Here is a 26,613-nt window from a genome sequence, read left to right as displayed (position 1 = left end):
CTGAAGGGAAGAGGAGTTCTGCTGGGTCCTAAAGGGAAAAGGATGAAACCCAGCAGAGGAACTAACTAGTACACTGAATACTAACAACAGCAAAAATAGAAAGTCAAGGATCAACTACTGCAACCTCCTGCTCTCTGGCCTCCCTTCCAACACTCTTGCACCCCTCCAATGTATCCTAAACTCTGTGGCCTGCTTAATCCACCTCTCCCCTCGCTATTCCCCAGCCTTGCCACTCTGCCAATCCCTCAACTGGCTTCCCATCGCCCGACGACTCCAGTTCAAAACATTAATCATGACATACAAAGCCATCCACAACCTGTCTCCTCCTTACATCTGTGACCTAGTCTCTCGGTACCTACCTGCACGCAACCTCAGATCCTCACAAGATCTCCTTCTCTACTCCTCTCTTATCTCCTCTTCCCACAATCGCGTACAAGATTTCTCCCGTGCCTCCCCCATACTTTGGAACGCTCTACCTCAGCATATCAAACTCTCCCCTACCGTGGAAAGCTTCAAGAGGAACCTCAAGACACATCTCTTCCAACAAGCCTACAACCTACAATAACCCTCAGTCCAGTACACCGCTGCGCAACCAGCTCTGTCCTCACCTATTGTACCATCACCCATTCCCTGTAGACTGTGAGCCCTCGCGGGCAGGGTCCTCTCACCTCCTATACCAGTGAGTTTTGTACTGTTAATGATTGTTGTACGTATACCTTCTTTCACTTGTAAAGCGCCATGGAATAAATGGCGCTATAATAATAAACAATAATAATAATTTTGCACAGCCAGACGCTGTGACTTTCTATTGACAGAAACCACAGGACTATTTGTCACCCATGACAGACAGGGACTCTGATTCCAATGATATTTACTGGGCTACTTGCTGTAGTTTTGATAAAATCACAGTATTATCTCTAGGGGATTATCACTAGAGAACTAGTAAACCTGCTGCAATGTATCCTCCATCTCCATAAGCTCTGTATAACCTTGCCCTCACCCCTGATTGGCAGCTTTCTGTCTATGCTCATCGTACACAGCTGCCAATCAGTGGTGTTGGTGGGGTTATACAAAGAGAAGCATTTCAAGAACTGGTAGATCTTAAGCAGATAAAACTGATTTTTATCAAAACTTCAGCAAGCAGCCAAGTAAGTGACACATCGCTAGAATCAGGGTCTCTGCTTATACAGGTAGATTGGACACACGTTTCAGGTATCTTTGTTCCTCCTACACTATAAACCACATCCCAAAACCATAAGCTATTAAATGTTATATATTTAATCTAAAAATTAGGCAGTGTTTATAAAAATATACAAAAGATATTACAAAGGGGTAACACAGCAATGTTCCTTTCATTGAACGACGATCATACTTGGCATTAGCTTTTTATTAACACAAGTTACACCCACATACTTCCCATCTGGTGAATTGTTACGGGGGTTGTCAGATAATAAGGGAATGGAAGGCTATTCGACAGTCAGGGTCCACCATGCAGAGCTCTGCTGCAGAGTAGGGCAGAGGATAGGGGAAACCTGTACCACCATAGCGGTACTGACACTGTTACGTCACAGTGTCACCAAGGCCAATAGTGGCGTATACTGTTTAAGTCACAGCGACTACCTCTTAGCATAACATAGGAGTGTAAATGCAAAAGAGTGAGGAATACAACATAAAAGTGCAAAGAAGTCTCACAATCTGTGAGCGTGAAAGCACCTGTCTCAGTTAACAGTCACAGATACTAAATGTAGTGTGTGCAATATGGCACCTACCTATGTCCGCTCCACTTGTGGTGCAAGGATACGGACAGCAGCAATGCTGCTAGCTTGAAACTCCTGCCTATGACCGCTCCCCTAGTGTGCGAGGATACGGACTGCTGGAGGAGGCAGCGTAGTGGAGCGTTACCCTAGAAGTCAACGACCACCTGACCTACCTATGTCCGCTCCACTAAGGTGTGAGGACACGGACAACAGTACGGCTGAAAGGTACAGGAGCGCTACCCTACCAATAGCGCTCACCTCAGAGTAGAACCACAAGGCCCAGTCAGACCATGTGCAGCAAGCACCTGCCTATGTCCGCTCCACTAAGGTGCGAGGATACGGACCACAGCATAAGCTGCAAGGTACAAGAGCGTTACCCTACCGATAACGCTCACCTAGATAGACAATAGGTGCCGCAAGGGACATGCACAGAGCGTCTACTCCTATGCAGGAACCAAGAGGACTGAGCGCCGAGCAGCGTGCGTCAGGGTCTTATATAGACTCTGTGCCTCATCCAAGATGGAGGACACCAGCCAATCTGCTGCGAGAATCGTCAGCAATGACGTCACGCTGGCCTATCACAGAGCAAAGCGTCATAAGCACATGACCAGCGGCCAATCGGCTTAGAATGTGTCAGAGACATGTGACCTCGTGTCAGCGATGATGTCACCCGCACATGTGCAGTGGCTCCAAGTTAGGACTAAAGCCTGCTTTACACCAGGCAATCTATCGTGCGATAGATCGTCGGGGTCACGGTTTTTGTGACGCACATCCGGCATCGCTGGCGATGCCGGCCTGTGTGACACCTCCTAGCGACGCAGTATCGCTCACAAATCGTGAGTCGGGTACTGCTTCTTAGGTTCCATAATATCGGTTACTTTAGTTGACCATCGTTTCCGTGGTAGCACACGTCGCTCCGTGTGACACCACGGGAACGATGATCAGCTCACCTGCCTCCCGCGGCCGCCGCCGTCTCTATGTGGAAGGAAGGAGGTGGGCGGGATGTTTACGTCCCGCTCATCTCCGCCCCTCCGCTTCTATTGGCCGGCGCCCGTGTGACGTCGCTGTGACGCCGAACGTCCCTCCCACTCCAGGAAGTGGACGTTCGCCGCCCACAGCGAGGTCGCACGAGAGGTAAGTATGTGTGACGGGGTTTAGTAACTTTGTGCGACACGGGCAGCGATTTGCCCGTGACGCAAAAAGGACGGGGGCGGGTACGATCGATTGTGAAATCGCACAATCGGTCGTACCGTGTAAAGCAGGCTTTAGTCTCCAGCACTCGCACATGCTCAGTAGCATGGAATCAGAACATAGTCTCCAGCGCCACACAGATCTGGGACCAAGATATAGCATAGCCAGACCACAGCAAAGGATAAGGAGACACGCAGATTCCCAGAAACAGGAACTGTAACAGTGAATCATAACAGGGCTGGACTTCAGATAACTATAAGATGTGTCTAAGTCTTAGAAAATTATGAGATTCCCAACTTTTACAATATCTTCGCCCCTGGAGGTCCCAGGCAGGATATATTACCGTCATCTTTCCTATCACGATTTTATCTGTTCATAGATAGGAGACATTGCATAGATATTTTCATCTACGTGGCCGATATCTATTTGGCGGGACCACCACCTAGTGCTGTCCATTGTCCCACCTAGTTCTGTCCGTTATGCCACCTAGTCCTGTCTGTTGTGCCACCTAGTGCTGTCCGATGTGCCACCTAGTGCTGTCAGTGCTGCCTCCCAGTCCTGTCCGTACTGCCTACTAGTAATGTCCGTGCTGCCACCAAGTGCTCTCCGTGCTGCCCCCTAGTGCTCTCCGTGCTGCCCCCTAGTGCTCTCCGTGCTGCCTCCTAGGGCTTTTCATGCTGCTTCCCAGTGCTGTCCGTGCTGCCACCTAGTGCTGTCCGTGCTGCCACATAAGGCTGTCCGTGCTGCCACATAGGGCTGTCCGTGTTGCCACCTAGTGCTGTTCGTGCTGCCACCTATTGCTGTTCATGCTTCCATCTAGTGCTGTCTGTGCCGCCGCCAGTGCTGTCCGTGCCACTGCCAGTGCTGTCCGTGTCACTGCCAGTGCTATCCGTGCCATTGCCAGTGCTGCCGTGCTCTCCCACTGCTATCTGTGCCCCAACACCTCCTGTGATGTATACACCCCAGCCTATCCTGTAAGGTACATGACCCAGCCTCTCCTGTGATGTGTATGCCCCAGCCTCTCCTGTGATGTACATGCCCCAGCCTCTCCTGTGATGTACATGCCATAGCCTCTCCTGTGATGTTTATACCCCAGCCTCTCCTGTGATGTACATGCCCCAGCCTCTCCTTTGATGTACATACACCATCCTCTCCTGTGATGTATACACCCTAGCCTCTCCTGTGATGTATACACCCCAGCCTCTCCTGTGATGTATACGCCCTAGCTTCTCCTGGGATGTGTATGCGCCCAGCCTCTCCTGGGATGTGTACGCCCCAGCCTCTCCTGGGATGTATATGCCCCCATCCCCTCCTGTGATGTATATGCCCCAGCCTCCTCGGGGATGAATATGCTTCCAGCCCCTCCTGTGATGTGTACTCCCAGTGTTTCCTGTAATTTGTGCGCCCCAGTGTCTCTTGTGATGTGTTTATCCCAGCATCTCCTGTGATGTGTATGCCCCCAGCCTCTCCAGACCGAGACAAGCCTGGAAAAGCAGTTTTAAGAAACAACATAATCAATATCACTAAACATCACAGCCGCACCAAAGAGAAACAGCACCATCCACCACAGTAGGGGTGAGTTAATTAATTGTTTAACCAAATATAGCAGAGTAGTTTTCAAGTTGATAATTTGGTGCGGCCCCCGAAGGTTGGTAGAAAAGTCCAAATGGCCCCCAGCAGTAAAAAGGTTCTCCACCCCTGTTCTAAGCTAAACAAATATAACTTTTTCAACCTCTCATCATAAGGGAGGCCTTTCATTCCTTGTAGTAGTCTACTTACTTGATTTTGAACTGACTAACTTTTGAATGTCCTTTTTAAGATGTGGAATCCAAACTGGATCCCATATTCTAGATGTGGTGTTACAAGTGATATATAAAGGTGTAACAATATGTTGGTATCACGGGACCTAATGTCTCTTTTTATGCACCCTAAAATCTTGTTTGCTTTTCCAGCAGCTGCTTGACATTCTGATATCTTATCCAGATTGTTTTGTAATATTGTACTATCAAGGTCAGTTTTTAATATCCTACATAGTGTGGTGTCATCAGCAAAGACTGACACTTTACCATCAATCCCATCCACAAGGTCATTAATAAAGAGATTAAAAAGAATCGGTCCTAGCACAGATCCCTGCGGCTGACTATAGCCCAATTGTAGAACATACCATTTTTGACTACTCTTTGTTTCCTACCTTTTAGCTAATTCCTTACCCATTTGCATTTAATTTCCCCTAGTCCCTGCTTCTGGAGCTTCAGTATAATGCTGTTATGAGGTACAGTATCAAATGCCTTTGCAAAGTCCAAATACATCACATCAGTTGCATTATCAATATCCAAATTTGCACTTACCTCCTCATAGAACATGAATCCATGCTGTCTATCAGTTATTATATTATTTTCTGAAATATGTTATTACATGTCATCCCTTAAAGTACCCTCAAAAACTTTGCACACTACTGATGTCAGACTTACCGGATGGTAGTTGTCTGGATCTACCCTCTAACCTCTCTTAAATATTGGTACCACATCAGGAATTCTCCAATCCTGAGGCACAAACCCTGTTACAAGTGAGTCTAAAAAGATTAGATACAGCGGTCTGTCAATTACTGATCTCAATTGCCTCAATATTCCTGGCTCAATGCCATCTGGCCCGGGGGATTTGTCAATGTTTCAATGTTTAATTTACTCAGACGCAAGCGTACTTCTTCTTGTGTTAATTTAATAATATCAGGAGGTGAATTTTGATTTTTGAGTTGTTGAATGATCCCTGGAACAGTCAGTTACTTCGTGAACACAGATGAGATGTGCCTGTTTAATATCTCAGTCTTTGCTTTGTCCTCTATAATTAACTTATTATATTTTAAGGGGCCAATATCATCCTTTGTTTTCCTTTTTCCTTTAATGTATTTATAAAAAATTTGGGGATTTATTTTAATGTCCTTGGCGATTTTTGTTTCAGTAGCTAATTTTGCTTGCTTGATTTCTTTTTTACATTTCCTAGTGAGATATTTCTGTATGCTCAGCCTTCAAGATTTTAACGTCCTTTGTTTTTGTTTTATTATTCTTGTACTGTCTTATTTATCCATAGTGGTTTCTTTTTATTCCTGGACATTTTATTACCAGAGGGTATAAGTTATTTACAGGACTCTAGTAGTATATGCTTAAACTTACCCCATTTATGTCAGGTTTCCCCGGTTACTATGACATTGTCCCAATCTACCCAATTGAGCTTTTTCCGTAATTTGTTGAAATCAGCTTTCCTAAAATTCCAGGTTTTAGCATTTTCCCTTTCAAATGTTCTATTGAATATTACTTTGAGACTTACCATATTGATCGCTGGTGCCCAAGTGCTTCCGGACCTGTAGATCTGAAATTGTATCTTGTCTTTGACAGGACCAAGTCTAGCAAATTATCTCCTCTGGTTGGTTCATCTACCATCTGAGAGAGGAAATTGTCTTGAATTGTAGATAAGAACTTACAGCTTTTAGCACAACCAGAAGATTCTATGTCCCACTGAATGTCTGGATAGTTGAAATCCCCCATATGGACCCGATTATTATTATTATTATTATTATTATTATTATTTATTATTAACTGCCTTTTTAATTTGTTGCAGCATTTAACCCTCTACCTGTTCAGCTATGTTAGGAGGCTTATAGCAAACTCCAATTAGCAGCTTCCCGTTAATCCGCTCCCATGTACGTTTACCCATACTGACTGTACATTGTTTCAGCTCCCCCAATGTCGTCATTGAACACAGGTCTTAAGTTAGATTTGAGAAATATACATACTCCTCCACCTTTTTGGTCTTTCCCGTCCTTCCTGAATGTAGTATAACCCTCTACATTTGTCACCCAGTCATGGCTCTCATCCAACCAGGTTTCCATAATGGTCACCACATCATAATCCATGGTTGACATAAGAGTCTCCAATTAATTAATTTTGTTTGCAAGACTTCTTGCATTTGCCAGTAGACATGTAATACTATTAACACATTCCTTACTCCTTGCCTCCCTGCTTTCTTTGCACGTCCCAGTCCCCCTAAACCTTCATTGACCTCTACTGTCTCTATCTGCTCTATCTATCCCCTTATTTGCTCTACTACCCTCCCTCCCCCCAGATTCTAGGTTAAAAGCTCCTCCATCCGTCTGACCATTTTCTCGCACAGCACAGCTGCACCCTCCCCACTGAGGTGCAGGCTGTCCCTACCGTAGAGCTTGTAGCCGACATAGAAGTCAGCCCAGTTCTCCATGAACCCAAACCCTTCCTTCCTGCACCAATTTCTAACCCACAGATTTATCACCCTAAGCTCCCGCTGCCTTTTTAGTGATGCTCGTGGCACCGGTAGTATTTCTTAAAACACTACCTTGGAGGTCCTGGACTTCAGCTTCTCTTCTAGTTACCTGTAATTATTTTTAAGGACCTTCCACCTGCCTTTAACTTTGTCATTAGTACCAATGTGCACCATGACCGCTGGGCCTTCCCGAGCCCCACCCAGCAATCTGTCTATCCATTTCACAATATGCCAAACCCGAGCAACCGGAAGACAACACACTGTTTGGCATTCACGGTCTTGGCAACTGATAACCCTGTCTGTCCATCTAGTTATAGAGTCCCCTACCACCAACATCTGTCTGGCCTTTGCTGCTCTCCTATTTCCCTCCTTCCTACAGCAGTCGTTTTCCTGGTTGCTAGGAGAAAAGTCCTGCTGTAGTGATCCTAGTCCTGAGCCTGCATCCCTAATATCAGCCAGACAAGCATATTTAGCAGGTTGTGCCAGATCAGGACTAGGCTCCCTGACACTTTTCCCCCCACCTCTTCTTCTAACTGTTACCCAGCTACCTACTTCTCACTGTTAAAATTAACCTACCCTTAAAATTATAGACTGTTCATGTCTTTGTCAGTGGGCAAAAAATTGAAAAAAATCCAGCACTCAAAGGTTTTTCGGTCATCCGACCTTCATCAGTTTACGCTACAATAAAAAGATACATAAAAGATTTTTAAGTATACAGAAATAATGGCATTATACAATCATGGTAACAAAAAAGGGCAGAAATATTCACCACATTATAATGCATGAATCATGAACTATGATATACAAAAAATGTCAACAAAAAAACAAAAATGAAGAATCTGTCAGTTGAGCCGCTTCACTAGCAGATATAATGTCCACCTGAAGATATAATTGAAATACAGATAATATGTAGCATAATAGAACCATTATACAACAAAAGGGGAACCAAACAGGAAACCCAAAAATTTATCCAAAAAAAGTGTATCTTGCTAATATAGAAGGACAAAGAGCCTAAGCACCAGCACTAAGACACTATTCTGATCTAATAAAACAGACAATACACAGAAATACCATGCAATGAACACTCACCAGAAAGGGCTCTGTAGAAATATATGAAAAAACTGGACCAGAGGAAAAAGCTGCCCGTCCGGGTCTGCAGTCAATGTAATCTGACAGTCCAATGTCCAGATTTAAATAGAACGCTCAATTAGCTCATTAACAAGTTACAGAGCGTCACTTCCGGTCCGAAGACCGGAAGTGACGTCACCGGCTGGCAATGTGTAAATCCTGATGGTTGGCGACTGTAGACATACACAGACAGCCACTCCTCACCGCGGAACGTCACTTCCGGTCCGCAAACCGGAAGTGACGATCCTGGTTGGCAACACGTAAACCAGATGGTTGGCAAGCGCTAAAATAGCGCTGACTGGCAATGTCCCCTTATGCAATAACCATGAAATAAGGGTAATTAAGCCCAAACTAGTGTAATGAATAAGAGACTCTATGGGTAACATTATTTAAAGACAAATTACCTAAAAGGTCAAATAAAAGAAAAAATAGAAGAAATAAAATAAGAGGACTAAGGGAATGGTGTATTTATTCGGAATCAATTTAATAATTTTTTAATTTTTTATCAACTATAATCAACCCCAGTAAAAAAAACAGGAAAAAAGAAAAAAAGAAAAGAAAAAAGCTAAGAGGGATATACATAAGAAAATGGAGAGGGGGGGGGAAGGGAAAGGGGGTGGGGATTGGAAGGGGAAGGGGAAGGAGGGGGGGGGGAAAGGGGGAGGGAAGGGGAAAGGGGAAGGAGAGACTATGAAAGAAAGGGATCAAGGGAAAATTAGTAATGTGTAGAGAAAACTAAAACTAGGGAAAAAGCAGGAAAAAGGATTATGTTAAGAAAGAAACAGAAAGAAGGTTTATAAGAAAATACCTAAAAGGACCGGCCATCATCAAATCAGTGATCAACTCCTCTGAAAAAGATAATAATAAGTAGGCATAAATGAATGTAAAGCTATAAGAAACTAGAAGTATCGAAATCACGATTAAGGCCTTTGGGCTCCAAAGTCTGAAGAGTAAAAATCCAATACGCCTCCCTTTGTTTCAATTTTTTAACCCTATCGCCTCCTCTTCTATTTGGCAAGACCTGCTCCAACACCTGGAACCGTAATTGACTAACACTATGTCCCTGTTTATGAAAATGAGATGGAAGAGGTAAAGTCAATCTCTCACACCTAATGGTGGATTTATGTTGTGATATACGTTCCTTAACAGTCTGGGTGGTTTCGCCTACATAGAGTAGGCCACAAGGACACTTCACTACATATACAACATAAGATGTCTCACAGGTGAAAAAACCTCTAATTGGATAACCCCGACCACTGTAGGGATGCAAAACTCTATCACCTTTCAACACATTACTACATTGGGCACAATTTAAACATGGGAAAGTACCACGTCTCTGGGTATAAAGATGAGTTTGAACGGGTCCAGTCACACCGGCGCCCACATCAGCTCTCACCAATTTATTACTGAGATTAGACGGTCGTCTAAAACAAGGAAGAAAAGGTGATTTAAATTCTTCCACCTCCGGGTACCCTTTACGCAAGATGTTCCAATGACTTCTGATGAATTTATGAATTTTGTAAGAAAAAGGATGGTAAGTATGAACGAAAGCCAAACGTTTATCTCTAGTCTTACCAATAGAAGATTCGGTATTTACACTAGCACTATTCAAAACCTCCTGTGGATAACCCCTCACCAGAAACTTAGTCCTCATCTCCTGTAATCTGGTGTCTTTAATTTCTTGTTGGTTAACAATCCTATGTACCCTAAGAAACTGGGACTTAGGTATAGAATTCTTCATGGCTTTGGGATGACAACTATCATATGCAAGTAAGTTATTCCTGTCCGTCGACTTTATGTACAAATCAGTTTGTAAATGTCCATTCTCTAATTTCGTAACAGTGACATCTAAAAAATTGATATGATGTAAATCATATTGTATAACAAATTGAAGTTCAGACCAAATGCTGTTTGAGCCTTTGAGTGCTGGATTTTTATCAATTTTTTGATCTGGGGTGGGACCCTATCCAAGCACCAGCGACTATAGAAGGAGTGCCACATTTCTATATTTTGTCAGTGGGCAAACTTACAAAATCAGCAAGGGATCAAATAATTATTTCCTTCACTGTATGCATGTTTTTCTCACTATCTGATAGTAAATCAGAATAAATCTTTCCAGTTTTAGGTCAATTAGCAAGTGCAAACAAGATGGGAATGTCCAGCCATCATACCGTTCAGGAGGGAGACGGGTTCTGTGTACCAGAGATGAACGTGGTTTGGTCAGACATGTGCATATCAACCCAAGAACAAAAGCAAAAGACCTTGTGAAGATGCTGGTGGAAGCTGGTAAGATTGTGTCATTATGCACAGTGAAACGAGTACTGTATCAACATGGCCTGAAAGGCAACTCTGCCAGAAAGAAGCCATTACTCCAAATGAAATATAAAAAAGTCAGATTAATGTTTGCAAATACACACAGGAAGAAAGACCTTAATTTTTGGAGACATGTCCTGTGGTCTGACAAAATTGAAATTAAACTATTTGGCCATAATGAATATCTTTACATTTGGAAGAAAAAAGGAGAAACTTTGAAGCCTAAAAACACCATTCCAACTGTGAAAACAGGGCTGGCAGCATCATGTTGTGGGGTTGGTTTGCTGTAGGAGGGACTGGTGCACATCACAAAATAGGTGGCATCATGAGGAAAGTGGCAATACTGAAGCAACATCTCAAGACATCAGCCAGGAACGTAAAGATAACAAAGTCAATGTTTTGGAGTGGCCATCATAAAACCCCGATTTCAAACCTATTGAAAATTAATGGGCAAAGCTGAAAAGGCAGGTGGGAGCAAGGCGACCTACAACCATGTCTCAGTTACACCAGATCTGTCAGGCGGAATGGGCCCAAATTCCTACCAACTATTGTGAGAAGCTTGTGGAATGAGATCCAAAATGTTTCACCCAAATCACACAGTGTAAGGGCAATGCTACCAAATACTAATGAAATGGATGGAAACTTTTGACTTTGCAGAAAGTAATAAAAATGCCTTAAAACATTTTCTCTCATTATTCTGGCATTTGGCAAATATAAAGAATTTTGGTTCTGTAATGCAAGTCACTACTTACGGATAGTACAGACAGAAGAGTAGTCAAGCAAGCCGGGGTCTGGTAACAGGAGGACATGAATAGATACAGGGAGGACACAGAAGCGTAGTCAGGTCACAATCCAAGGGTCAGAATATCAGGAGGAACGGTAAATGATTCAGGGAGAAAACTGAGATGTGGTCAGGTAACGGTCCAAGGTCAAAAGCCAGGAGGTCACGACAGAAACAGGGAGTGGGCAGAGAGGAGTTTTCAGCCTGACACCTGAGAGGAATCGTGACAGGTTCCTAATTGACCGACAACTGGGAAGCTTTATTCTGATTTCATGTCAGATAGTGAGAAAAACATGCAGATGTCTCTTTATAGAGAATGGAGGGAAACTAATGGTTTCAACTGTATACAGTAATACCTCGGTATTCGTTAATAATCCATCTGAATACAATCAATGAAAACCGAAACCATTGAAAACCGAAGCAATTATGTTATTAAGACTATTTGTTTGTGCTCAGCTACCTGTCAGAAGTCTCCAGAACATCCCCAGACTATCTGTTGCTTCCAGTACCTCAGCTACCAGTCTGCCTGTGACTTCCCGTATGTCTGCAACCTGTCTGAAGTCTCCAGAACGTCTGTGGCGCCCAATACCTCAGTTACCTGTCTGCCTGCTTTCAGTACCTCTGCAACCAATCTGTAGTCTTCAGGTCTTCTGCTGTATGCAGCTACTGCCTTTACTACTCATCCCTGGTTTTCCGGGATATCTGCTACATGTCCGTCAACTGCTTCCAGGATGTCTCCTGTCTACCTACTGCTTCTATTACCTCACTTTGTGAGCCCTTGACAGAATACCAAGGCCATGGTTCCCAAAGGCACAGTTATTAACTCTTTTGGGAAAGGCCCTTTAAGGGGGATACTGTCTGTGGTGTCCAGGATGTCTCCTGCCTCTCTGCGGCTTCCAGTACCTCAGCTACTTTCCTGCGGTCTCCAGGACATCTGTCTGCCTGCGGCTTCCAGTACCTCAGCTACTTTCCTGTGGTCTCCAGGATGTCTCCTGTCTGCCTGCGGTTTCCAGTACCTCAGCTACCTTCCTGCGGTCTCCAGGACATCTCCTGTCTGCCTGCAGCTTCTGGTACCTTAGCTACTTGTCTGCGGTCTTCAGGATGTCTCCTGGCTGCCTGAGGCTTTTGGTACCTCAGCTACTTTCCTACGGTACAATCTCCAGGATGTCTCCTGGCTGCCTGCAGCTTCCAGTACCTCAGCTACCTGTCTGTGGTCTCCAGGATGTCTCCTGGCTGCCTGCGGTACCAGTATCTCTGCTTTGAGTCTGTTTGCGGCTTCCAGAGCATCAATTTGGGAGCCCTTGACAACACTTAAATACAATTAAATACAATTATAAATGGGAACACATCGTACACACACGGCTCTGCTCAGAAACATTGTACACACACGGCTCTGCTCAGTACACATTGTACACACACGGCTCCGCTCCATATACCTCGTACACACACGGCTCCGCTCCACACACATAACACACACACACAAATCCGCTCCGTACACCTCGTACACACACGGCTCCGCTCCGTACACACCATACACACACGGCTCTGCTACATCCACACTGTAAACCCCTCCTGACCCCACACATAAACTTCGCCTCATCCAGCACCATGACACCCAGCACAGCAGAGTCCTGCATACACTGAGGAGTTGATCATGTGACCCTGACTCCTCCCCTCCATGTGACATCATCACAGGTCCTGGCAGCACAGAGCAGCCATATATCTAGTGTGCGGCTCTGCAGGAGGAGGTGTGTGGAGATTCCCCATTACTGGGCTCAGGCTCCATACACATTAGATGCTGGGGGAGAACAATCGCTCTATAGAAGAGAATTCTCCTGATTGCCCCGTGAAGGATGGATATGGACAGGGACAAGATGGCGGAGAGGATATTCCACCTCACCCTAGAGATCCTCTTCCGGCTTACTGGAGAGGTGAGAGATTCTGATGACGTCACATTACATCATTCTTATCTACTAGAAGGTGGCCTGATTCTAACGCATCGGGTATTCTAGAATTTACGTATTGTGTAGTTAATGTATGATTTTTGTTATATATATATATATAGATGTTGTTGTGTGTAGTTGCCAAGTGTTTGTATAGGGTGCTGTACATGTTCTGGGTGTTGTCTGGGTGTGTGTGGGGAGATGAGAGCGGTGTTGTTTGTGTGGTGTTGTGTGTGTTGCGTTGTTTGTGGAGCGCTGTGTGTCTGCAGTGTTGTCTGTATGTGGTGCTGTGTGTGTTGCGCGGTTTGTGTGGGTGTGGCTGTGGGGTGCATGCGTGTGTGTGTTTTGGGGGGAGGTATGTTTTGTGCAATGTGTGTGTGTTGTGCGGTATGTGCATATATTTGTGTATGCCGCAATGTTTGTGTGTTGGGTGTTGTGTGTGTGCGGCGTTGTCTGTGTGTGTGGGTGTCTGTGTAGGTCGGTGTTTGTGGTTCCCAGTGTGTGTGTGGTGTGTTGTGCGGTGCGCGTGTGGCGTGTGTGTGTTTTGGGGGGAGGTGTACACCCCCATCGTGCTCCTTCCCCCATCGTGCTCCATCCCCCATGCTGCGCACCCCCCATCGTGCTCCATCCCCCATGCTGCGCACCCCCCATCGTGCTCCATCCCCCATGCTGCGCACCCCCATCGTGCTCCATTCCCCATGCTATAATAGTCCTCCTATTATACGCAGAGAGGAGTAGAATAGGACTATAATAGGAGGAGTAGTCCTGGGGAAAGAGGAGTATAATGGGAGGAGTAGTTCTGGGGGGGAGGTGTATAGGTGCCCAACGTGTGCCGAGGCGGGGACGAGCGAGCTAACGTGTGCCGGGGGCGGGGCCCAGTGGGCCGACGTGTGCCGGGGGCGGGGCCGAGCGGGTCGCCGGGTGCAGGGCCGAGCTTGTCGTGCCGGGGGCGGGGCCATTATACACATCGGGTAACTAAGGGAAGCGCTTCCTATAGTTACCCGATGTGTATCATGGTTACCAGTGTACACCGGCTCTGTCACGATCCCAGCATCGCAAGGTTATATTCGCCAGGAGCGGGGCCGAGCGTGCCAACGTGTACCGGGGGCAAGGTCGAGCAGGCGAGGCGTCAGCGTATGCCGGCTCCCTGCACATGTGTATCGGGAGCCGGTGTACGCTGGTAACCATGATACACATCGGGTAACTAAGGGAAGCGCTTCCTATAGTTACCCAATGTGTATCATGGTTACCAGCGTACACCGGCTCATTCACGATTCCAGCATCGCAACGTTATATCCGCCGGGGGCGGGGCCGAGCGTGCCAAAGTGTGTCGGGGGCGGGGTTGAGCGGGCGAGGCGTCAGCGTATGCCGGCTCCCTGCACATGTGTACCGGGAGCCGGTGTACGCTGGTAACCATGATACACATCGGGTAACTAAGGGAAGCGCTTCCTATAGTTACCCGATGTGTATCAATATCCAAATTTGCACTTACCTCCTCATAGAACATGAATCCATGCTGTCTATCAGTTATTATATTATTTTCTGAAATATGTTATTACATGTCATCCCTTAAAGTACCCTCAAAAACTTTGCACACTACTGATGTCAGACTTACCGGATGGTAGTTGTCTGGATCTACCCTCTAACCTCTCTTAAATATTGGTACCACATCAGGAATTCTCCAATCCTGAGGCACAAACCCTGTTACAAGTGAGTCTAAAAAGATTAGATACAGCGGTCTGTCAATTACTGATCTCAATTGCCTCAATATTCCTGGCTCAATGCCATCTGGCCCGGGGGATTTGTCAATGTTTCAATGTTTAATTTACTCAGACGCAAGCGTACTTCTTCTTGTGTTAATTTAATAATATCAGGAGGTGAATTTTGATTTTTGAGTTGTTGAATGATCCCTGGAACAGTCAGTTACTTCGTGAACATGGATGAGATGTGCCTGTTTAATATCTCAGTCTTTTCTTTGTCCTCTATAATTAACTTATTATATTTTAAGGGGCCAATATCATCCTTTGTTTTCCTTTTTCCTTTAATGTATTTATAAAAAAATTGGGGATTTATTTTAATGTCCTTGGCGATTTTTGTTTCAGTAGCTAATTTTGCTTGCTTGATTTCTTTTTTACATTTCCTAGTGAGATATTTCTGTATGCTCAGCCTTCAAGATTTTAACGTCCTTTGTTTTTGTTTTATTATTCTTGTACTGTCTTATTTATCCATAGTGGTTTCTTTTTATTCCTGGACATTTTATTACCAGAGGGTATAAGTTATTTACAGGACTCTAGTAGTATATGCTTAAACTTACCCCATTTATGTCAGGTTTCCCCGGTTACTATGACATTGTCCCAATCTACCCAATTGAGCTTTTTCCGTAATTTGTTGAAATCAGCTTTCCTAAAATTCCAGGTTTTAGCATTCTCCCTTTCAAATGTTCTATTGAATATTACTTTGAGACTTACCATATTGATCGCTGGTGCCCAAGTGCTTCCGGACCTGTAGATCTGAAATTGTATCTGGTCTTTGACAGGACCAAGTCTAGCAAATTATCTCCCCTGGTTGGTTCATCTACCATCTGAGAGAGGAAATTGTCTTGAATTGTAGATAAGAACTTACAGCTTTAAGCACAACCAGAAGATTCTATGTCCCACTGAATGTCTGGATAGTTGAAATCCCCCATATGGACCCGATTATTATTATTATTATTATTATTTATTATTAACTGCCTTTTTAATTTGTTGCAGCATTTAACCCTCTACCTGTTCAGCTATGTTAGGAGGCTTATAGCAAACTCCAATTAGCAGCTTCCCGTTAATCCGCTCCCATGTACGTTTACCCATACTGACTGTACATTGATTCAGCTCCCCCAATGTCGTCATTGAACACAGGTCTTAAGTTAGATTTGAGAAATATACATACTCCATCACCTTTTTGGTCTTTCCCGTCCTTCCTGAATGTAGTATAACCCTCTACATTTGTCACCCAGTCATGGCTCTCATCCAACCAGGTTTCCATAATGGTCACCACATCATAATCCATGGTTGACATAAGAGTCTCCAATTAATTAATTTTGTTTGCAAGACTTCTTGCATTTGCCAGTAGACATGTAATACTATTAACACATTCCTTACTCCTTGCCTCCCTGCTTTCTTTGCACGTCCCAGTCCCCCTAAACCTTCATTGACCTCTACTGTCTCTATCTGCTCTATCTATCCCCTTATTTGCTCTACTACCCTCCCTCCCCCCAGATTCTAGGTTAAAAGCTCCTCCATCCGTCTGACCATTTTCTCCCACAGCACAGCTGCACCCTCCCCACTGAGGTGCAGGCTGTCCCTACCGTAGAGCTTGTAGCCGACATAGAAGTCAGCCCAGTTCTCCATGAACCCAAACCCTTCCTTCCTGCACCAATTTCTAACCCACAGATTTATCACCCTAAGCTCCCGCTGCCTTTTTAGTGATGCTCGTGGCACCGGTAGTATTTCTTAAAACACTACCTTGGAGGTCCTGGACTTTAGCTTCTCTTCTAGTTACCTGTAATTATTTTTAAGGACCTTCCACCTGCCTTTAACTTTGTCATTAGTACCAATGTGCACCATAACCGCTGGGCCTTCCCGAGCCCCACCCAGCAATCTGTCTATCCATTTCACAATATGCCAAACCCGAGCAACCGGAAGACAACACACTGTTTGGCATTCACGGTCTTGGCAACTGATAACCCTGTCTGTCCATCTAGTTATAGAGTATATAGAGTATACCACCAACAGTATAGAGTATATAGAGTATATATATACTCTATAGAGTATATAGAGTATACCACCAACATCTGTCTGGCCTTTGCTGCTCTCCTATTTCCCTCCTTCCTACAGCAGTCGTTTTCCTGGTTGCTAGGAGAAAAGTCCTGCTGTAGTGATCCTAGTCCTGAGCCTGCATCCCTAATATCAGCCAGACAAGCATATTTAGCAGGTTGTGCCAGATCAGGACTAGGCTCCCTGACACTTTTCCCCCCACCTCTTCTTCTAACTGTTACCCAGCTACCTACTTCTCACTGTTAAAATTAACCTACCCTTAAAATTATAGACTGTTCATGTCTTTGTCAGTGGGCAAACTTACAAAATCAGCAAGGGATCAAATAATTATTTCCTTCACTGTATGCATGTTTTTCTCACTATCTGATAGTAAATCAGAATAAATCTTTCCAGTTTTAGGTCAATTAGCAAGTGCAAACAAGATGGGAATGTCCAGCCATCATACCGTTCAGGAAGGAGACGGGTTCTGTGTACCAGAGATGAACGTGGTTTGGTCAGACATGTGCATATCAACCCAAGAACAAAAGCAAAAGACCTTGTGAAGATGCTGGTGGAAGCTGCTAAGATTGTGTCATTATGCACAGTGAAACGAGTACTGTATCAACATGGGCTGAAAGGCAACTCTGCCAGAAAGAAGCCATTACTTCAAATGAAATATAAAAAAGTCAGATTAATGTTTGCAAATACACACAGGAAGAAAGACCTTAATTTTTGGAGACATGTCCTGTGGTCTGACGAAATTGAAATTAAACTATTTGGCCATAATGAATATCTTTACATTTGGAAGAAAAAAGGAGAAACTTTGAAGCCTAAAAACACCATTCCAACTGTGAAAACAGGGCTGGCAGCATCATGTTGTGGGGTTGGTTTGCTGTAGGAGGGACTGGTGCACATCACAAAATAGGTGGCATCATGAGGAAAGTGGCAATACTGAAGCAACATCTCAAGACATCAGCCAGGAACGTAAAGATAACAAAGTCAATGTTTTGGAGTGGCCATCATAAAGCCCCGATTTCAAACCTATTGAAAATTAATGGGCAAAGCTGAAAAGGCAGGTGGGAGCAAGGCGACCTACAACCATGTCTCAGTTACACCAGATCTGTCAGGCGGAATGGGCCCAAATTCCTACCAACTATTGTGAGAAGCTTGTGGAATGAGATCCAAAATGTTTCACCCAAATCACACAGTGTAAGGGCAATGCTACCAAATACTAATGAAATGGATGGAAACTTTTGACTTTGCAGCAAGTAATAAAAATGCCTTAAAACATTTTCTCTCATTATTCTGGCATTTGGCAAATATAAAGAATTTTGGTTCTGTAATGCAAGTCACTACTTACGGATAGTACAGACAGAAGAGTAGTCAAGCAAGCCGGGGTCTGGTAACAGGAGGACATGAATAGATACAGGGAGGACACAGAAGCGTAGTCAGGTCACAATCCAAGGGTCAGAATATCAGGAGGAACGGTAAATGATTCAGGGAGAAAACTGAGATGTGGTCAGGTAACGGTCCAAGGTCAAAAGCCAGGAGGTCACGACAGAAACAGGGAGTGGGCAGAGAGGAGTTTTCAGCCTGACACCTGAGAGGAATCGTGACAGGTTCCTAATTGACCGACAACTGGGAAGCTTTATTCTGATTTCATGTCAGATAGTGAGAAAAACATGCAGATGTCTCTTTATAGAGAATGGAGGGAAACTAATGGTTTCAACTGCATACAGTGATACCTCGGTATTCGTTAATAATCCATCTGAATACAATCAATGAAAACCGAAACCATTGAAAACCGAAGCAATTATGTTATTAAGACTATTTGTTTGTGCTCAGCTACCTGTCAGCAGTGTCTAGAACATCCCCAGACTATCTGTGGCTTCCAGTACCTCAGCTACCAATCTGCCTGTGACTTCCCGTATGTCTGCAACCTGTCTGAAGTCTCCAGAACGTCTGTGGCTCCCAATACCTCAGTTACCTGTCTGCCTGCTTTCAGTACCTCTGCAACCAATCTGCAGTCTTCAGGTCTTCTGCTGTATGCAGCTACTGCCTTTACTACTCATCCCTGGTTTTCCAGGATATCTGCTACATGTCCGTCAACTGCTTCCAGGATGTCTCCTGTCTACCTACCGCTTCTATTACCTCACTTTGTGAGCCCTTGACAGAATACCAAGGCCATGGTTCCCAAAGGCACAGTTATTAACTCTTTTGGGAAAGGCCCTTTAAGGGGGATACTGTCTGTGGTGTCCAGGATGTCTCCTGCCTCCTGCCTCCCTGCGGCTTCCAGTACCTCAGCTACTTTCCTGCGGTCTCCAGGACATCTGTCTGCCTGCGGCTTCCAGTACTTCAGCTACTTTCCTGTGGTCTCCAGGATGTCTCCTGTCTGCCTGCGGTTTCCAGTACCTCAGCTACCTTCCTGCGGTCTCCAGGACATCTCCTGTCTGCCTGCAGCTTCTGGTACCTTAGCTACTTGTCTGTAGTCTCCAGGATGTCTCCTGGTCACCTGCGGCTTCCAGTACCTCAGCTACCTGTCTGCGGTCGTCAGGATGTCTCCTGGCTGCCTGAGGCTTCTGGTACCTCAGCTACTTTCCTACGGTACAATCTCCAGGATGTCTCCTGGCTGCCTGCAGCTTCCAGTACCTCAGCTACCTGTCTGTGGTCTCCAGGATGTCTCCTGGCTGCCTGAAGCTTCCAGTACCTCAGCTACCTGTCTGTGGTCTCCAGGATGTCTCCTGGCTGCCTGCGGTACCAGTATCTCTGCTTTGAGTCTGTTTGCGGCTTCCAGAGCATCAATTTGGGAGCCCTTGACAACACTTAAATACAATTAAATACAATTATAAATGGGAACACATCGTACACACACGGCTCTGCTCAGTACACATTGTACACACACGGCTCCGCTCCATATACCTCGTACACACACGGCTCCGCTCCACACACATCACACACACACACAAATCCGCTCCGTACACATCGTACACACTCGGCTCTGCTACATCCAGACTGTAAACCCCTCCTGACCCCACACATAAACTTCCCCTCATCCAGCACCATGACACCCAGCACAGCAGAGCCCTGCATACACTGAGCAGCTGATCATGTGACCCCTGACTCCTCCCCTCCATGTGACATCATCACAGGTCCTGTAAGCACAGAGCAGCCATATATCCAGTGTGCGGCTCTGCAGGTGGAGGTGTGTGGAGATTCCCCATTACTGGGCTCAGGCTCCATACACATTAGATGCTGGGGGAGAACAATCGCTCTATAGAAGAGAATTCTCCTGATTGCCCCGTGAAGGATGGATATGGACAGGGACAAGATGGCGGAGAGGATATTACACCTCACCCTAGAGATCCTCTTCCGGCTTACTGGAGAGGTGAGAGATTCTGATGACGTCACATTACACCATTCTTATCTACTAGAAGGTGGCCTGATTCTAACGCATCGGGTATTCTAGAATTTACGTATTGTGTAGTTAATGTATGATTTTTGTTATATATATATATATATAGATGTTGTTGTGTGTAGTTGCCAAGTGTTTGTGTAGGGTGCTGTACATGTTCTGGGTGTTGTCTGGGTGTGTGTGGGGAGATGAGAGCGGTGTTGTTTGTGTGGTGTTGTGTGTGTTGCGTTGTTTGTGGAGCGCTGTGTGTCTGCAGTGTTGTCTGTATGTGGTGCTGTGTGTGTTGCGCGGTTTGTGTGGGTGTGGCTGTGGGGTGCATGCGTGTGTGTGTTTTGGGGGGAGGTATGTTTTGTGCAATGTGTGTGTGTTGTGCGGTATGTGCGTATATTTGTGTATGCCGCAATGTTTGTGTGTTGGGTGTTGTGTGTGTGCGGCGTTGTCTGTGTGTGTGGGTGTCTGTGTAGGTCGGTGTTTGTGGTTCCCAGTGTGTGTGTGGTGTGTTGTGCAGTGCGCGTGTGGCGTGTGTGTGTTTTGGGGGGAGGTGTACACCCCCATCGTGCTCCTTCCCCCATCGTGCTCCATCCCCCATGCTGCGCACCCCCCATCGTGCTCCATCTCCCATGCTGCGCACCCCCCATCGTGCTCCATCCCCCATGCTGCGCACCCCCATCGTGCTCCATTCCCCATGCTATAATAGTCCTCCTATTATACGCAGAGAGGAGTAGAATAGGACTATAATAGGAGGAGTAGTCCTGGGGAAAGAGGAGTATAATGGGAGGAGTAGTTCTGGGGGGGAGGTGTATAGGTGCCCAACGTGTGCCGGGGCGGGGACGAGCGAGCTAACGTGTGCCGGGGGCGGGGCCCAGTGGGCCGACGTGTGCCGGGGGCGGGGCCGAGCGGGTCGCCGGGTGCAGGGCCGAGCTTGTCGTGCCGGGGGCGGGGCCATTATACACATCGGGTAACTAAGGGAAGCGCTTCCTATAGTTACCCGATGTGTATCATGGTTACCAGTGTACACCGGCTCCGTCACGATCCCAGCATCGCAAGGTTATATTCGCCAGGAGCGGGGCCGAGCGTGCCAACGTGTGCCGGGGGCGAGGTCGAGCAGGCGAGGCGTCAGCGTATGCCGGCTCCCTGCACATGTGTATCGGGAGCCGGTGTACGCTGGTAACCATGATACACATCGGGTAACTAAGGGAAGCGCTTCCTATAGTTACCCAATGTGTATCATGGTTACCAGCGTACACCGGCTCATTCACGATTCCAGCATCGCAACGTTATATCCGCCGGGGGCGGGGCCGAGCGTGCCAACGTGTGTCGGGAGCGGGGTCGAGCGGGCGAGGCGTCAGCGTATGCCGGCTCCCTGCACATGTGTACCGGGAGCCGGTGTACGCTGGTAACCATGATACACATCGGGTAACTAAGGGAAGCACTTCCTATAGTTACCCGATGTGTATCATGGTTACCAGCGTACACCGGCTCCGTCACGATTCCAGCATCGCAAGGTTATGTCTGGGCTGGGTTGCCGGTGTGGACTCCTGGGAGTGCCCTGCAGCAGTCACCTGGGAGTCGAGGCTTCGTTTGAATTCGGGGGAAGGGGCGTGGCCGAGCGGGCGATGTGTGCGGAGGGGCGGGGCGAGCGGCCAATTCATGCGGGGGGCGGGGCCAGGCCGAGGCGAGCGACCAATCCGTGGGGGGGGGCGGGGCCAGGCCGGGCCCAGCGGCCAATCCGACGGTTGTCACTGTAACGACACTGTCACTGTAACAACACAATTTTGGAGCAAGACAGACAGACAGACAGAAAGAATAAGGCAATTATATTCTTATCTATGGGAGTAACAGATGGACAGAACTGGAGAGGTGAGGACTCTGGAAATGTCTGGAGTGAGATTTCTTACAGTGTCTCTCCATAACCAGGATTACACAGTAGTGAAGAAGACCTCTAGTGAGCGCTGTCAGGCCCCTGTGCCTGAGGGATGGGGAAGACCCCTGAGCCCAATCACGGGGCCTCCACCTTACCCCCCGATACATGAGGACATCAATGACCTGAAGATCCTAGAACTCACCTACAAGATGATTGAGCTGCTGACTGGAGAGGTGACACTGCTGGGAATGCTGGGACATTATACAGTAATGCTATGAAGGGATCGGGGGTGACGGTATCACTGTATGTGTCAGGTTCCTATAAGGTGTCAGGACGTCACCGTCTATTTCTCCATGGAGGAGTGGGAGTATTTAGAAGGACACAAAGATCTGTACAAGGACGTCATGATGGAGGATCCCCAGCCCCTCACATCACCAGGTAATAGACAGGACTAAATACACACGGCCTATAATTATCTGTATGTAAGGAATGAATTCAGTCACTGTATGTGTCTCCTCCAGGTCTATGCAGTAAGAGGACAACACCAGAGAGATGTCCCCGTCCTCTTCTCCCACAGGACTGTAAACAAGAAGATCCCGATGTTCCTCAGGATCATCAGGTAGATGGAGAGAAGGTGACATGAAATCTCCCTATGATGTGTAGACAGCTGTGAAGGTCTTGTGCTCATTCTTGTTTTATCCTCCAGTATTATATGTTTTATACTTGTGTAATGAGAGCGGTGGAGATGGCAGGATTAGAGCTGATCATATCTGTCTGTGACTTTTACAATATTTGTTTCAGGGGGAAGACGTGCCCCATATTAATACTACAGAGACATATGTGAGGGGTGATGAGCGGAGTAAAGAGGAGATTCCTACAGATAACCGCGCAGGTGAGTAGTGACCACGAAATGCAGAGAAGTCACAGATTCTTCTCATTCAGCAGCTGCTACAATGTGGGACTAAAAAGAATGAACAAAACTTGTCTTAAAAATAAGGTGTAAGAGGTTTCCGTACATCCTAGACATGGAAAATATAGGTAGGTTTGGTCAGGGAGTCATCATCTCTCCCTTCCCTAAACATAGGCTTTCTATTCCCTTCCTTTTTATCGTTCACTTCCTCGTACCTAGCGTGACATTCCTGTGTCTTAGGGAAGTGTGTGATTAACAAAAACATTAAATAATAAGAGAAGCATTACTCACCCATCACAGCCCCTGCTGCTTTGGTGCTTGTCTCCGTTTTTTCTGTACTTGACTTCCGCCATAAAGTGCCATATACAACATCTGAGGGCTGCAGTCGATCAATGGCCCCACACTATACGTCATCACACCAGATACGTACACCAAGATCGGAGAGGATCACTAAAGTGTTAGCTCTAAAATGGCAAGGAATAATTCATCAAGTGAGTAATGATTACTTAAATTTATCACATTCTCCCTCAACCCATTATTTTTTGACAACGCAAAAAAAACACTTAAAAAATGAATTTGCTGTTCAAATTTTACACTTTCTACAATTTCTTCTCATACATAATCGCACTTCTCATCTGCCATGCAATAAAATGTCAGGGATTGTGCCAGACAGACACCCCTAATAGTACTGACTGACAGGCTCATTTATAATTCTCCATTGAGGGTCTTACTACAAAATAGTTTTGACCGACACTGAGACATGATCCTAGGAAGATGTCGAATTCAACACTGAATTGGGAAACTGCTAGAGCCGATCCTGGTAGCCTGATATTATTATCTAGTGGTCCTTGCTCTGTGCTCTTTGGTTAGAATGTAAACTGTTTTGTCATCGCTATCTTAGTGAATTATCAAATTTTCAACATGACTTTTAGTGGACATTTAATATATAAAAATGTTTTTGTTGCAAAATGTATATTATTGAAAAAGTAATAATAGTGTTATTCTTGGCAGGTGACTGTATTAGGAAATCAGAGGGAAGTCTGGCATCTTCAGATTTTCAATCATATGATGTTGGTATGCCACAAGACACATATGAAGAACATATCATTATCCCCTCTGTATCCTCAGTGCTTAACAGCAAAGCTCTACCATCTGATCCTTTTAAACAGGATTCATCAAAGACTATTAAGGAAAATAAAAGTTACCAAAGGGATGTTAGAACTACCATAGGAAACAAGACATTTTTATGTTCAGAGTGTGGGAAATATTTTGCATGTAAATCAAATCTTATGGCACATCAGAAAATTCACACAGGGGAGAAGCCATTTTCATGTTCAGAATGTGGAAAATGTTTTGCATGTAAATCAAATCTTAATACACATAGGAGAACTCACACAGGGGAGAAGCCATTTTCATGTTCTGAATGTGGGAAATGTTTTGCATGTAAATCAACTCTTGTTAAACATCACAGAACTCACACAGGGGAGAAGCCATTTTCCTGTTCAGAGTGTGGCCAAGATTTTACTCAGGTATCAAGTCTTGTTACACATCAGAGAACTCACACTGGGGAGAAGCCATATTCATGTTCAGATTGTGGAAAATGTTTTGTGTGTAAAGCAGATTTGGTTAAACATCAAAAAAGACACATGGGGATGAAGGTAAATCTGTGTTGAGAATGTAGGAAATTATTATTTATTTTTTCCAAAACAACACAGCTCACATGTTTGAGAGCAAATTTTTATACCCAGAACATGAGAAGTATTTCATTTGAAAATTAAATTCTGTTTCTCACATAGGCTAACTCACAAAAGGGAGAAGCCATATGTATGCTCTGAATTCAGAAAACTTACAAAACATTTTAACCTATTTTATTGTTAAATTGTCCAAGAAAATAAATATCAATTACAAAAGTCACATCCCATGAATACAAAAATCAAATAGAATCCAAATAGCTCAAATATAAATCACACCTGTGCACTGAATATTTTCTACTAATATATACAGTGTATAATATACATATGCCACATTCCAAATTGTCAAAAGTTTTTTTGGTTAGTTTTTTAAATAAACTGATGGATGGTCTTGTGTCTCATGGTCTTTGGATCACTGAAATCAATCTAAAATACCTATGATAATGAGTTTGCCAGGTGAGCCCAATTAAAGGGAAACTTAAGAAGGATGTTTTGCATTATTCAGCAGTTACAGGTTTCAAGCAATATGGGAAAGAAAAAGGATCTCTCTGCTTCCGAAAAGTATCAAGCAGTGCCATGCCCTGGACAAGGTATGAAAACATTAGATATTTCACGAAAACATAAGCGAGATCATCGTACTGTGAAGACATTTGTGGCTGTTACACAACACAGATGGGTTAATGCAGATAAAGGCATACTGAGGAAGGTTTCTGCCAGATAAGTTAATCGGTTTAAGGCCCCCTTCACACGTCCGTGATACACGTGCGTGTTTGGTCCGTTTCCGTATATACCGGAGACACGGCCAAACGTGCACCAATGTTAATCTATGATTGTGGTCACACGTCCGTTATTTCATTATGTCCGTGTGTGCGTGTCCGTGATCCGTATGTGTTTGCGTTTGGCACGGATGCATGTCCGTTATCTGCACGGAGCACGCACACGTGGACACAATGAAAGTCTATGGGTATGTGCACACACGTTAGTAAACACGTATGCATATACCTATAGTCCGTGTCCGTTTGGTGTTTTTATTTCTAGTGATGTCGGCTATTCTTTCTATTTCTGTGTATGTCGGTCAATCTCCCTGAGTCCGTCGGTCAGTCTCTCTGTCTCTCTGTCGGTCTCTCTGTCTGTCTGTCCCTCTCTCACAGTCTGTCGGTCAGTTTCCCCCCCTCTCTCATACTTACCGTTCCCCGATCTCCGGCGCAGCGCTGCACGGCATTCACACTGCTGCGGCGGCTTTTACTATTTTGAAAAAGCCGGCCGCCCATTAAACAATCTCGTATTCCCTGTTTTCCCCGCCCACCGGCGCCTATGATTGGTTACAGTGAGACACGCCCCCACGCTGAGTGACAGGTGTCACACTGCACCCAATCACAGCAGCCGGTGGGCGTGTCTATACTGTGCAGTAAAATAAATAAATAAATAATTAAAAAAAAACGGCGTGCGGTTCCCCCCAATTTAAAAGCCAGCCAGATAAAGCCATACGGCTGAAGGCTGGTATTCTCAGGATGGGGAGCTCCACGTTATGGGGAGCCC

The 26,613-nt window shown here is 45.4% G+C and overlaps 1 protein-coding gene and 1 long non-coding RNA gene across 2 annotated transcripts in view; both read left to right on the top strand.

Moving 5' to 3' along the window:
• LOC142313030 (uncharacterized) overlaps positions 1 to 26,613 on the top strand; it is a 248,965-nt gene that overhangs the window by 130,598 nt on the left and 91,754 nt on the right. Inside the window, 5 exon segments of the mRNA XM_075352016.1 lie at positions 22,533 to 22,706; positions 22,788 to 22,911; positions 22,995 to 23,092; positions 23,275 to 23,365; positions 24,395 to 25,051. Coding sequence (XP_075208131.1) covers positions 22,533 to 22,706; positions 22,788 to 22,911; positions 22,995 to 23,092; positions 23,275 to 23,365; positions 24,395 to 25,051 — 1,144 coding nt within the window.
• Positions 13,184 to 18,487, top strand: LOC142312353 (uncharacterized). The gene is made up of 2 exons (XR_012754361.1): positions 13,184 to 13,394; positions 17,612 to 18,487. It is a non-coding gene; the product is annotated as an uncharacterized LOC142312353 (long non-coding RNA).

The sequence above is a fragment of the Anomaloglossus baeobatrachus genome, chromosome 5, assembly GCF_048569485.1.
Source record: "Anomaloglossus baeobatrachus isolate aAnoBae1 chromosome 5, aAnoBae1.hap1, whole genome shotgun sequence".
In the NCBI taxonomy this organism is placed as follows: Eukaryota; Metazoa; Chordata; class Amphibia; order Anura; family Aromobatidae; genus Anomaloglossus; species Anomaloglossus baeobatrachus.
The sequence above is the reverse complement of the archived record's forward strand: the minus strand, read 5'-3'. Positions and strand labels throughout refer to the sequence as shown.